The sequence below is a fragment of the Vigna unguiculata genome, chromosome 4 (assembly GCF_004118075.2).
Source record: "Vigna unguiculata cultivar IT97K-499-35 chromosome 4, ASM411807v1, whole genome shotgun sequence".
NCBI classification, from domain to species: domain Eukaryota; kingdom Viridiplantae; phylum Streptophyta; class Magnoliopsida; order Fabales; family Fabaceae; genus Vigna; species Vigna unguiculata.
The window spans coordinates 8,453,885-8,468,536 of NC_040282.1; the positions used below are offsets into that span (position 1 = coordinate 8,453,885).

The following is a 14,652-nucleotide window of genomic DNA, read 5'->3' on the forward strand; positions in this document are numbered from 1 at the left end:
TGAAATCCATTTATGCAAAAAGAATCAACATTAACACTTTAAATCATATGCAACAACAATTTTGACTTCCAAAAATTTGAAACTAATAATCGCATTCGGAATTTTGTAATTTGAATACACTTTTGAAGTTTTGGATCACACAATCCGAAGGTTAAAATTGAATTTCACACTACATAATCTTGAATACCATCTCGAATGTCAAATCATTGTTTTGGATTTATATAATTTAAATAATATTTTTAAGTTCTAGATATAGTCTAGAATAAACCTCTTTTTTCTTACAAATTGGACAATTCAGACGACTTGGAAGAAATTTTGTTAACAAAAACCTTCACTTCCATCTAAAATAATGGGCAAAATGAAGATTCAAAATTTATACGGGGTGTAGAAAGAAATTATAAGGGTGGAAAAAACAATTGCAATGCAATATTAAATCTGGGAGTCCCAAGGATCCAGGTACGAGATTGAATGTGTACTACGCTAATACTGGATATACCCGAAAATAAATAATCTTCAGATAAGCACCGTCTTCATCTTCATCTTCCACTAGACACAATTGTTGTCTGCGTTTTACATGACATAATAATATGAGATCAGGTAATAAACGTTTTGTTAATGTTCTTTTCCATGTTTATGCTTTTCTATAGATTTTCTTTGCAATTATGTATCTCCCCATCCTTTTATGTTTTCAAGCTTCACACTTTCTTTGTGGGGGTGATGATTTTTATGTGACACTGGCAGGTACTATGGGTGTGTAGTTTGATTGTGGGAGAGGTATGGCTTGTTTTTCTATACCCTGTAATACTGGGTCATTTGTTATTGTTACCCCTTCCATGGCCCAACCAACATATTTTGGGGTGTGTGGAGGTTTGGGTACTAGGTTATCTGTTTTGACTTCTTTAGGGTTTAACCAATGCTACAAGTTTCCACATGAGTTTGTTTGGGCCAAGAAGCTAAGGTATTGTGATGGTAGAAGTAGAGTTCCCTCATTAAGGGTTCCTTATTGTTGCAAGACTCCACACGGTGTTTCAAGTAGCAATAAAATTGAGCCATTTGTGAGTAGAAGCAAGGGTGAGAGGAAAACTCACTATGGTAAGGGTGAAGGTAATAGGTTGAAGAAGAGGTTTTCATTGAGATTGCGGCCAAGGTTACGGTTATTGGCTATGAGAATGAAAAGGGCTTCCATTAAGTCCATTTTGAATGAATTAGAGGTACTTATTCGTAAGAACATTAGAGCAGTGGCATTTTCTGCCTCAGTTTCTGTTGTGTTCAGCCTTTGTTTCCTGTTTCTAAAATTGACAGCACTCCCCCCTCCAAAATCTGTTCCATATTCTGACTTGATCACCAGCCTTCAGAATGGATATGTTGAAAAGGTTTTAGTTGAAGAGGGGTCGCGGCGTATATATTACAACATGAAGTCCCAAAATGTTGAAAATGATCGTGTTTCTGGTGAAGAATCTCAAGTTGTAGATGTTGCCACTGATGTGGATGTTGATAAGATAGGGAGTGAGGGTGCTTCTAGGGCTGGCCAAACTCCAGTGGTGAATGTAATAAAGAAACTCTCTAAGACACGAGCTTCAATTCCGGAATGGCAGTATTCCACAAGAAAAATAGATCATGATGAAAAATTCCTTGTTAGTTTGATGAGAGAAAAAGGGGTCACATATAGCTCTTCCCCTCAATCTGTGTTGATGTCAATGAGGAGTACTTTGATCACTGTGATAACACTGTGGATACCTTTAATTCCACTGATGTGGCTTCTATATCGGCAACTTTCTGCTGCTAATAGTCCTGCAAGGAAGCAGAGGCCTAATAGTCAGACAGTTGGATTTGATGATGTGGAAGGTGTTGATTCTGCAAAAGTAGAGCTCATGGAGGTAATTATCTCATACTAGAATGTTTATGAATAATTATGTAATAAAAGTGATTTTTCTGTTTTGCTACTTTTGGTTAATAAGTGACCGTTATCCTCTGACATAATTTCTTTGCACCAATAGAGAAATATCCTATTTTGGTCACTAATAAGTATGAATTGGCTGTGCAGTTACCAATCCTTGTGTACTTGTTTTTAGACAGATTCAAAATGCTATGCTAATTTGTAATTTGTGCAAGTAATATTAGAATCTGAATTATTGCTCTATTTTTCCGTTTTAATTATCAAAATTGTGTGGCCTGGAATATTATCATCTTCAGTTTATAAAATAGCAAGAAGAAATACGGGAAATGCTGTTGGAGAAGATCATTAAGATTAACTGGCATGGTCGTATAATAAACTGAACAATAGTGTTGGTACGTAGTTAGTAGAATTTTGCTAAAAATGATAAACATCTTTTGTTTTATTTTGAATTTCTATTTGTTTATCACTTGGAAGTTGGAATTAGTGATCAATGGTACAATTTTTAGCTTAAAACATGGGAAAAGGCATAAAAGCTTAAGGATCATGAGCTAAGAAAGTGCAACTAGTTAACTTCATCAGCTTATAAGTTGTGAGATGTGCAGTATTTACAGATAACACTCTGGCTTTGGTATAAACAGATTCTGAATTTATTATCTCAAAATCATTATGTTCAAATCCATTTGACTGTTTTCAGATAAAGAAAACTTTGAACGGCAATTGTTGTGTCAAAAGCAAAACCATTTATTCATGAGGTTCTGTAACGCACTTATTTTAGATCTTTTCAATCATTAATGACTTGTAGTTCTGTGCATTGATATTCTCTGCTTTACTATTTAAATATTATAGGATTGGCTCATACTCCTGGCTGTTGCTGTATGAGCATACTAATTCAGGTTGGACAATTAAGACATTGAAACAAGGTTTCCCTGCCAATTAGATATGCTTAACTTAAAGGTAGTAATTTAAAGTTATGCCTCTTAAATAAGTTTAGTCTATGGCAATTGGGTGCATTATCTTGAAAGTAGTCACGATTGCATCAAAATATTGTAGATTGAAAACTAACATTTGTATGAACTATGAGCTGAATATGACAAATATTAGACAGTTGGCCCTTTGATTAGTTCATTTAATAAAGTTAATTAGAAGAATGAGGGAAATTGGATTAGAGGGCTTCGTTCTGTAAAAGGAGAATCCTTCCTGAAGGGGAATCTTAGTCTCAAAAATGTAATGAAATTGTTCTTTTTTTTTTTTTCATTTGTTTCTATCTATTTTCTATTTATTCTCTCTTGGTTCAAAACATCTTCAATGATTAATATCCAATTTGAGATATGTAACCGTTTTGTTAAAAAGATTTCTGAGAGATAGGACAAAACACATGAAAAGTTTATGATGAAGCATGGAAGAATATTACATCATATTCTGTTGATTAGTAGGTCCCTTCTAAATATGGAGGACTAAATTGTGACAATTGGAAAATGAATTCTAATCAATTTTAGTAGAACTTTTCTTGTCAGTAAGCAAGCACCTTGATTGTGTTATTGTTATTGATACAGTCCCTTTTTATAGATAGTTTCATGTCTTCAAGGAGATATAAATTACCGCAAGCTAGGGGCAAAGTTACCTAGAGGGGTGCTGCTGGTGGGTCCTCCGGGAACTGGGAAGACACTACTTGCACGAGCAGTGGCAGGGGAAGCAGGTGTACCCTTTTTCACTGTGTCTGCTAGTGAGTTTGTGGAGTTATTTGTTGGAAGAGGGGCGGCTAGAATCAGAGACCTTTTCAACGCGGCGAGAAAATTTGCACCATCAATCATATTCATTGATGAACTTGATGCAGTAGGAGGCAAGCGTGGAAGAAGTTTCAATGATGAGCGTGACCAGACACTAAACCAGGCAAGTTTTTACTTAATATTTGATATGTTAATTGAAATTTGAAGTATGAAACTGAGAAACAAATCATTTTGTTTTAGTAGTTGTTGTATGCTCTAAGCTGAATTTTGAAGTATGTTGGTGTGTGTGCAGTTGCTGACAGAAATGGATGGATTTGAATCTGAGATGAGAGTGGTAGTGATTGCAGCAACTAACCGACCGGAAGCCTTGGATCCGGCTTTATGCCGGCCCGGTCGGTTCTCAAGAAAAGTATATGTAGGTGAACCTGATGAAGAAGGAAGGAGAAAAATATTGGGTGTGCATCTGAGAGGAGTTCCTTTGGAGGAGGACACTAACATCATTTGCCATTTAATTGCTTCTCTTAGTACTGGTTTTGTTGGTGCTGATTTGGCAAATATTGTCAATGAATCCGCTTTGCTTGCTGCTCGTAGAGGTAAAACCAACTTACAATTTTTATATCTAATGTGTGATGAGTTTAGGAGTGACCATATACTTGGATTTTGCAGGTAGTGAAACTGTGGCAAGGGAAGACATAATGGAAGCTATTGAAAGAGCAAAATTCGGAATCAATGATAAGCAATTGAGGTCTAGTAAAATAAGAAAGGAGCTAACCAAGCTATTCCCTTGGATGCCATCACTCATGGGAAAAAATGAAAGAAGACAGGATGATCTTCAAGGACCATTAGGTTATCAATCACTGAGTTGATGATTTTTCATGTTAAATTTGCTTATATGTTTTCCTCAATATTTCTTCATTTCATTGTTACCGTTTACATAATGCCTGAGAATATACACTGTCAGCAGAAAGGGAAAAATTTAATATAGCCGCTAAAAGCCCAAGTTTATGGTCAAGCTTATTTCTCTTTTGCGAATGAATCTACATTATGAATAAATAAAGTAATAATTAGTTCTGTACTATTATGAATAAATAAAGTAATAATTAGTTCTGTCCTATTTTAGTGGGAATATAATTACGAAATGAGGCATGAACAACAAATATTACTTGTTCAAATGTACTCCAATTATGTTCACATATTGATGAATTATATATCAAACTTAAAATCTTGATTTAGTTTTGATAGATTTGAAGTTACCTAATCGTATTTTTTCTACAATTAAGTTATAGAAACATATAAATTAAAAATTATGATTTATAACTTAAATTAATTCAAAATACTTGAACTTTTTTAAGTATGTCACTAAGAGTTGTTGTCTTGATTATTTTACAAAATTGTGTCCAAATAGTTCAATTTCACTCTTATATAGTGACAACTCACTTAGTTTATTTTTTTTTGTACATCTTTACTTGGGATCGACCTCTAGAAGCAAGCATCAACTTATTAGTTACCTTCAAATCAAATTCCTCGTCAAGAAGATTAGAGTAATATAATCAACAGCTTGTAATTGAAGATGAACAAGTCCATTCTTGCACTTACTTTTTTAATTGATATTGAAAGACTTCATTATGGTTTCTTTGGCCTTTTCTATTTCTTTATAGATATATCTCGTTGTTTTTCTTTCTCCACTCGCAAGACAAGGTACACAAAAGAGAGGAGTGATGAACTTCAAAGTAAGAGCTACATGGTTCCAAAATGAAGGCATAAGAACAACTTTTGACGTTGTGCCCCCTTAGCTTCTTTAGAAAACATGTCTTTCCTTTTAGCAAATCTTGCAATAAAATGTCTTACCAATTTCTTCTTAATAGTAAAGGAAAATGATATAATGATATAATGATTACTTTATTTGACTATTTTTTTACTCGCTGAGTTGGCATCCAAGATGGGCTTAATGTTTAAAATTCTGATTTAAATTTTTTTATCCATGCTGGCGAGAGAGGGAAAGGAGGAAAAAGAAAGAAGCAGTGGGGTTTTAGAAACCTAATTTTCATTTTCACTGCTGCCTTCTCTCTTTTGTTTCTGAATCTATTCTTTGCTCGAAAAATAACAATTTATAATTTCGACCCAACATAAAAAGCCAATGCTCTTTGTCCCTTCTCGAAAGTGGCCTTTTGTGCTCTTTGTGATTCATCTTCACAATTGTTGTTGCTCGAATCAAGGTCATTTCATCTCCACTGCTCTAGTTTTCGTAGTCATTTTCTCACCAAGAAACAAAAGTCCTTTTGGATTCCTAGTAAGTATCTTTTCATTCTCTTTGATTCTTGCATGTTTTAATTTGGATTCAGCGCTTTGAAGGTGGTTCGGTCTGATTTTGGGAGGGAAAACTGAATGGACATAGTGATATTCTTTAATTCATAAGTTGATTACAACTTGAGGTTGTTGTTTGATTCTTGATTTTTATTTGTTTAAATTGCTCAGGAAATTATATAATTAATTTGATGTTGATGCATTTGATTAATTACTCAATCAACAAAATAAAATTTGGTTTGCTATGTTTTTTAGGGTTCATCCTTCCCATATTGAATATATTTAATGATTAGTTTGCTTGTTCACTAGTTAGTTGTTATTGCCTAAAATGTGTGATGTATTGTTTTAGATTGCATCGATAATGTATAAGCGTTTTAATGATTATATAATCCATTGACTTTTGCAAGAACTATGTAGGTGGAGTGGATATTTTCTATAAATTTAGAATTTGACCAATATTAGGGTAGAAACAAAGGTGCGTTGGGGCACTTCTTGCCTATTAAAACTTGAAAATTTGGAAAGTCAACCAGTACATTTGGTGTGGAGTGAGAGAGAGAGAGAGGGGGAATGACTTCACATTTGCATGCACCACATGGAAATTGTATCTCGTACACCAGAATAAAAGGTTCAAACCTGTAGGGTCATAAATGTTGTTAAAGGGAAAATATAATACATCATGTTACAATTGGATCAAGAGTTGAAATTGTTGTTCTTATGATTCCAAATTTGCTTAAATTTATGGTTTCAGGATGCTCTTCCACAAGGATATTGCAATTTTTATTTGCCAGAGAATATGAACGACGTCCTATTATTTTGAGCACAGGGTAAGCAAGGAATTTTTGGTTATGAGATGTAATTATTTGGACTTGATTCAATGTGTATAGCATCTTAATAAATTGAAAAGTTTGAAACTGAATTGAGAAATTGATGTTAAAGATATATAAAATACATGTCATGTTGTTGGCTAAATTGGATTTTATAAGAATATGCTTTTCACCTTCTTAATTAGAAGTCAAGACTAGAATAATTTAATAATATAATATCAAGGTGATAGTTGTCTAAGAGTGGCATAATATTCATTGTAAAAGTTGATTAAAAGATAAAGTAATCATAAAATGAAATGATGTGAATATTAAGCAAAAGGTATTGTGTTAACGTTACTTATGAATACAACAAGGTTCACTTTTTTACTTTAAACATCTTTCTATCTATACTACAAGTCACCAATTAGTTTCTTGTCACTTCTCTTGGACTAGGGCATGAGTTTGTCAATTATAGCTATCTCCATTCCTAGCATGAGGCCTCTTACACGAAGTAGTGTCAGAAAACAACACCATGAAAGCATTCAGGCCTTTGGCAAATAATTGATTTTGCTATATGTAGCACTTTAGTCGTGGATGGTGGAAGAATAAAATCCAATGTCTCAAGTTTTGGATATGATCAGTTTGATACAATAGCCTTGAAGGTTAAGTAGTATATACTTATGTGTTAGTAAGAAGTATATGCATAACTACCAAATATTAGTAATACACTATCCTTCTAAATCATTATAGGTAAAAAATTATTAGAAACTATAAAAATTTTCAGTGAAGCTCAATAAATCAGAAGTGCTTGTTGTTTAGATATTTATTGTGAATATTGCTTTTAATGTTGTCAAGGGCCTTACATTTTTTTTTGTGATGAAGTAGATATAATATTCAGGGACTTCAAAAATTCAAACATTTTACTTGATTCTGTAAGTGAAATAGCATTGATCATATAAACTAGAGATAAGTTTATTAGTTAGTCTTGGGTTTCTAAAATTTGTTTTTGTGAATGACAGAGTTCTAATGCAAAACTCTCTGATCTTTAGGTTGGCAAAAAATGGACCAGAAGGTGACGAGAGTAATGTTTCTACAAGGGCGATGGGCACCTTTGGCTACACTGCTCCTGAGTATATTACCACAGGTATTAAGCTTTTCAAAAATGGGTGCATATTGTCTGAAAAATCACTCCATAAACATTTTAAGGAAAAAATGATCCTTTATATTATAATCACTAGAAAATTTTCCAATTGTGTATATTGTGAAGGTCAACTAAGGATAAGTAATGACATATATAGTTTTGAAATTCTTTTAAGCTTTGGAGAAGAAGAACCTTCAATAGCCGCAACATGATGAAGACCTTCAGGAGCAAGGACAAGAAAAATAACAAAATTTGTCATAATTTCAAGAATATTAAATTTCCACAACTTTTATATGTATTATTAATGTATCTTGTCATCTCATCAAACACATATAAGAAGAGAAAAAAATACACTTTATTAACATTTTTTATAGTTAATATGTTTTTGTGCATATAGAAAATAATGTATTTTATCAATTAATCATGGATTCCTTTAAGTGAAAATTAAAAATTAATAAATATTATATATAAATTAACATGTAATTCACTACTAGAAATTAATGTTTTAACGACTGAAATTAGCGACCGAAAAATATAGGTTGCTATCTAAGACCAAATTAGCCACTGAATGATTTTTGTTGCAATCTACGACTGAAAATTATTTGGTCGCTGAATATAGTGTTTTTAACGTATCAATTTGTGACCGATATGCAGTGGTCGCTAAATGTTGAACACATCATTTAGCGATTAAATTGTTTTGGTCGCTAAATTCAATATTTTTAAAATTGCATTAGATGTGTGTGTTTAGAGTTTGAGATTTAATGGTTAGGGTTTTAAGACTCAGGGTTAGGGTTTATGGTTAAATGTTATATTAAGATCCAAAAATTTAATGGTTGCTAAATGTTTATTATTTTCAGGAAAAATATAACAACTCTGAGAAGAAGTCCAACAACAACACATGCATGATGGCTCATCTTCACAAAACTCTAATGTTCCCTCTATTGAGGACAATGAAATATACTTTAGTGTTGTTGGAGGTGAAAGTAAGAAAGGGAATGTGTATGGACTTGGTACATTAAGCAAAAAGTTTTATAGTTCTGCAGGTGCTCACTCTTCTACTAGCCAAGCTCCAGTAGTACATCAAATAGAAGAAATGAGTGAGACTATTCAAAAGTTGAATGCTGAACTTATGGCAAAGAATGCCAAGGAGAAGACACTTGCTGAAAAATCATGCCGAACATAGTGAACGTATGCATGAACAAAATGAACGTATGCGCTAACAAGATGAACAAATGAAACTTATTTTGCAACATATTCATTTGAAGAATGTTGTGCTAGGTCCTAGTGATCCTCCTACTATTGGAGAGGATAGAGTAGATCATATAGTGATAGTAGACCAGGCGATCATTAGTTTCATGTTTAGTTATTTGGTGTGTTTCAATGTTGCACACTTTCAAACTATTTTTGTTTAGTTCTTTTGGATCATGTTATATATATTTACCACTTGTAATGTATGTACTACACTTTACTATATTATGTAATGTAGTTTGTTATTACTTAGCTAGATTAAATTTTATCATTCATAAACAGGTAAAAATATTGTTTTTAACTAGGTAAAAATCGTAAATAATATAAAAAAAAAATCACTTTTTTGCTAATCAACGACCGATTTTATGGGTCGCTATTAGTCTTTGAACTTTGCCACCAATTTAGCGACCAACCAATATTAGTCCCTGTTCACAAAAAAAATTGCCATCATTTCAACGACCCAAAAAAAATTGTATATCACTAAAACAATCATACTTTAGCGACCGATTTAATTGGTTGCTGTTTGTCTTATAACTTTGCCACCAATTTAGCGACCAAAAAAATTGTACATAAATATAATCATACTTTAGCAAATGAAATAGTTGGTCGCTAACTACCTACCTTCTGCGACCAAACTAGCAACTGAATTTAGTATCACTTCTGGTTGCTAAATTGGTCTCTTATGCTTAGGAAATGACCAACTTTTAAGGACCAAATAGCGATCGATATTTCGATAGCTATTTAGCGACTAAATGAAAATCGGTCGCTATTGTTTTTGCCACCAAGTTTTTGTTACCCCATAAATTTGGTCGCTAATTCAGTCACAAATGGTATTAACGACTGATGTATGTTATTTAGCGACCGAATTCAGTGATCGCTAAAATACATTTTTTGGTAGTGATTGTTGGATAATCATGAAAAAATAATAATGATAAAAATTATTATTTTCTTATTGTGAAATTTTCACCTTAACTTTTATTAGTGATTTATTTATTAATTTCTTAACAGATATTTTAAAACGTTTATTTATAATATATTATGTTATTCTACGTGTACCTTTAATCCTTATTTGATTCAACATATTGAGGATAGTTGTATATTCAATATTATTATTATTGTTATGATTTGTAATTTTAATTCTTTTATAACCATGTAATTAATTTTATGGTAATAGTTTGATTCACACAAGATGTTAGGTTACACATAAATTATGACTTTTAAAAATATTAAATTTTTAAGAATAAATATATTATGAAAAATATATTAAATTTTAGATAGACTTATATTTGTGCAAAAACTTTTTCCCAACTTTGCACTTATTTACACATGGATCATCAGATATGTTTGTTTGACAGATTTTGTATCATTTGTTTTGGAGACCAGTCAAGCCAGTTAATTATTTTGGTTCATAACCAATTAAATGTTTACATTGGTGGTCCATAAAAGGTACATGTAACTTCTTGTGTACAAAAAAATTAATTTTCCAAGTTCGGGTGGACTTGTATAAGATGTAATTCCTAACTCTGCATTTATTTGCACATGGGTCACTAGATATGTTTGAAGAGATGTGTGTCATTTTTTTTGAGACTAGCCAAGCCAGTTAATTAGTTTGGGTTCATAACCAGTTAAATGTTTACATTGGTGGTCATAAAAGGTACATGTAACTTCCTAAGTACAAAAAAGATTAATTTTCCATGTTCTAGTAGACTTGTACAAAATGTACTTCCTACCTCTCCACTTATTTTCACATGGGTCACCAGATATGTTTGACAAGTTTTGTGTCATTTTATTTGGAGACTAGCCAAGTCAGTTAATTAGTTTGGGTTCATAACCAGTTAAATGTTTACATTGGTGGTCAAAAAAGATACATGTAACTTCTTGTGTACAAAAAAGATTAATTTTTCAAGTTCTGGTAGACTTGTACAAAGTGTAATTCTTATCTCTGCACTTATTTGCACATGGGTCACCATATATGTTTGACAAGATGTGTGTCATTTTTTTTTAGACTAGCCAAGCCAGTTAATTAGTTTGGGTTTATAACCAGTTAAATGTTTACATTGGTGGTCATAAAAGGTACATATAACTTCCTGAGTACAAAAAAGATTAATTTTCCAAGTTCTAGTCGACTTGTACAAAATGTACTTCCTACCTCTGCACTTATTTGCACATGGGTCACCAGATATGTTTGACAAGTTTTATGTCATTTTATTTGGAGACTAGCCAAGCCAGTTAATTAGTTTGGGTTCATAACCAATTAAATGTTTACATTGGTGGTCAAAAAAGATACATGTAACTTCCTGTGTAGAAAAAAGATTATTTTTCCAAGTTCTGGTAGACTTGTACAAAATGTAATTCCTAACTCTGCACTTATTTGCACATGGGTCACCATATATGTATGACAAGTTTTATGTCATTTTATTTGGAGACTAGCCAAGCTAGTTAATTAGTTTGGGTTCATAACTAGTTAAATGTTTACATTGGTGGTCATAAAAGGTACATGTAACTTTTTGTGTACAGAAAAAATTAATTTTCCAAGTTCTGGTAGACTTGTACAAAGTGTAATTCCTAACTCTGCACTTATATGCACATGGGTCACCAGATATGTTTGACAAGATTTGTGTCATTTTATTTGGACACTAGCCAAGCCAGTTAATTAGTTTGGGTTCATAACTAGCACTACAAGAAAATTATATATTATCTATGAAAAATTATCTACGAAATAATTTTCGTGGATAATGATATTTTATCTATGAAAAATTTTCGCAGATAACATTATCGTTCATAGATAACAAAAGAATAAAGTTATCTACGAAAGTTTTGTAGGTAAATATACCAGATTTTGACAAAAAAATTTCCTACGAAATATTATAGTTTCAAAGATAAAAACTAAATAATATGTTTTCTACACTGAGATTTCGTAGATTACATATAATTAAAAGAATTAAATAAATGCCCAAATTTTTATGGTTCACTTCTTCGTGAGACTGAATGGAAGAGAAAAAAAAACTTCCCACCCTTAGAGTGACGTCCCCTCACATTTAACACCACCGTCACCTTCCATCATCACCTGGGTTCAACTTTCTCTCCGTCGCTCGATCCTCGCCTGAGTTCCATTGTCACCGTCATTCAATCCTCTTCACGGCTCATGACTCCCTCGTGCTTTTACGTTTCAACACCATCATCTCACTGCCGTCGCTTCACTATTCAGTCCATGAACTTGATAAATCTATCATTCATCTATCTCATTCTGCTACACATTTTCCATCTATCACCGAAAGTTCTTGAATGGTGAACAAAGGTTAGGATCTTGTATTCTCTCACCTACGATTTAGGGTTTATGCTTTGTGGTTAATTTGTTTGAATTTGATTTTGTTACTTTTCGTCTTGTGTCTATAATTTAGGGTTTATGTTTTGTGGGTTAGTTAAGAGTGAGTGAAAGATTGATCATAGTGTAGATGCTCAACGCACAGACTTGATGACCATCACCCATTACCATCACCCATTTCGTGCTGAAAGTGGAGCCTTGAAGGTATTGAATATATTCTGATATAGCAACCTTTCTATTTCCTTATGTTGGTATTTGTGGTTATTTCCCTGCTTTTCAGTATTTCGGTTCTTTTCTGATTATTTTTTCGTGTAATTCAGGATACCCAATTATAAAATTGTACAAATGAGTTTTCATAGATAGGGTTTCCATGGATGTGTAGGAAAAGAAGAAAGCACTGTCAGGCTTATAAGAGGAATGATTTTCAGATATCTGTGAGTATGTTTTCTTGTTTTCCTTTTTTGTTTATCCTTTTTTGTTAGCCATGCATGCTTCTTAATTCTTACCCTGCAAGCTTCTTAAGACCATTAGATAAAACTTGCATGTGCCAAATCACAGTGAATTGATAAATTTTTCATTTCTGGTTGAGGGCCTGGATGCTCATCTGTAGCATACGATGCATCAGAGGAAATTGGGCCATTTTGTGTAAACAAAACTGGATCTTCTCTGTATCTCAATCCAGATGCATGCAACAGAGGTAATGTCCATTGAATCAACTCTTATCATTATTACACTGGGTCACTTTACTACATAGGATTTGTAATTCACATCGATTATACTATACCACATGTTTTTATTAAGATTTCTTAACCTTTCAGAATGACAATATATGATGAAAACACAATTTTGCTTTCTTTTTTTCAAATTGATTTTCATAAGCAAATATTCTTTTTCTTGAATCATCTGCTGGTGTTGGCTTCTCAAACACAAATACCAACTCTGATCTCAAAACTTCAGGGGACAAAAGAATAAGTATAAGTAAATTTTGATGTGCAGTTGAATATAATTGAGTTTTGTCACCATTTTTCATAACCACTATCATTCTATCCTAAGAATTTCAAATTTTTAACAATCCTCAAGATGCACTGATTTTTCTAATCAGATGGTTGTCAAGGTTTCCATAGTATAAATATAGAGTTTTACATTGCTGGGGAGAGCTATGCAGGTACTTGAAATTAATGTCTGAAAATTTTTATCTGACATTTGGTGTGAATATTTTATGCTTTAGGGCACTATGTCCCCTGGTTGGCTAAGAAAATCCATGACTATAACAAAAACAATCCCCAAATTATTAATCTCAAAGGGTTCATTGTAAGTCAATTATTTTTCACTCAATATATATTTTTCACTGCATTCTACTGTTAGTAGAAACTAGATATTTTGCTTCTAATAAATTGAAATCAAAATTCAGTTCATATAAATTGTTTGAACTTACGAGTTTCAAAATTTGCCTTTGGTTTGTTGCACAGTGAAGTGCTCCTAAAGAATTGGAAGGATTCTGAAATTTCTGTGCTGCCTATATATAAAGAGTTAATTGCTGCAGGATTGAAAATATGGGTATTCAGGTATGGTTTTATATCATTTAACTTTAGAATAGGTTTATTAAATACTTTTTTTTTTTCATGACTAGGAAGGACAAAGTCTCCCAAACAAACTACAAGTCTTGTTTTTCCCTACTTTCACATACATATATACTTTGATCCTATATTGATTTGGAAAAAAACATGTTTAATTTTTTATGCTAATTAAAAAAATATAACTTTATTTTAAGTTTATTTCTTATTTCAAATGACTGTGATTTTTTAAAATATAAAATAAAAAAACAATATTATACTTTGCTTGCATAGTCTCTCACTAATTTTGCTATCATTTAACAAAGTTTCTTAAAACATACTACTTCATAAAATGTACCTACTGTATGAAGAAAATTATTCCATAAAAAATACATTTAATATCTTTAAAATATAAAATACAATATAAATAAGAGAATATTATAAGATTTAGAATTATTCTTTACTATTAGTATATAGAATTTCATATTGATATACATTTTTGACAAATTAAAAGTTATATAAAAAAATTATAATTTTGAATTGTATTTATTTATAAAATTATATATATATATATATATATGGTTGTAGGGATTTTAGAATATATTTTTTTTTAATTTTTATATTTAAGTTATTTACGAAAATTTTCGTAGGTAA

The 14,652-nt window shown here is 32.0% G+C and overlaps 2 protein-coding genes across 2 annotated transcripts; both read left to right on the plus strand.

The window, feature by feature from the left end:
* The first annotated feature begins 428 nt into the window (after positions 1-428).
* Positions 429-4,636, plus strand: LOC114182376 (probable inactive ATP-dependent zinc metalloprotease FTSHI 3, chloroplastic). The gene is made up of 5 exons (XM_028069245.1): positions 429-597; positions 742-1,877; positions 3,464-3,787; positions 3,917-4,217; positions 4,291-4,636. Exons 2-5 carry the CDS (start codon positions 777-779, stop codon positions 4,488-4,490), a joined length of 1,926 nt encoding a protein of 641 aa, XP_027925046.1. The 5' UTR covers positions 429-597; positions 742-776; the 3' UTR covers positions 4,491-4,636.
* Positions 4,637-7,832: 3,196 nt separating this feature from the next.
* LOC114180454 (putative serine carboxypeptidase-like 23) lies at positions 7,833-14,652 on the plus strand. Its single transcript, XM_028066770.1, is given in 8 exon segments — positions 7,833-7,875; positions 13,035-13,142; positions 13,325-13,423; positions 13,526-13,580; positions 13,582-13,610; positions 13,674-13,756; positions 13,931-14,010; positions 14,649-14,652. Coding segments are annotated over 8 exon segments (501 nt in total).

What these genes read in the sequence shown, in the direction of transcription:
- LOC114182376 (XM_028069245.1), top strand. Translation starts at nt 777, where the DNA reads ATGGCTTGTTTTTCTATACCCTGTAATACTGGGTCATTTGTTATTGTT. An exon ending in CAAAAGTAGAGCTCATGGAG is followed by an intron (nt 1,878 to 3,463) that starts GTAATTATCTCA and finishes CCCTTTTTATAG; the next exon opens with ATAGTTTCATGTCTTCAAGG. An exon ending in GTGACCAGACACTAAACCAG is followed by an intron (nt 3,788 to 3,916) that starts GCAAGTTTTTAC and finishes GTGTGTGTGCAG; the next exon opens with TTGCTGACAGAAATGGATGG.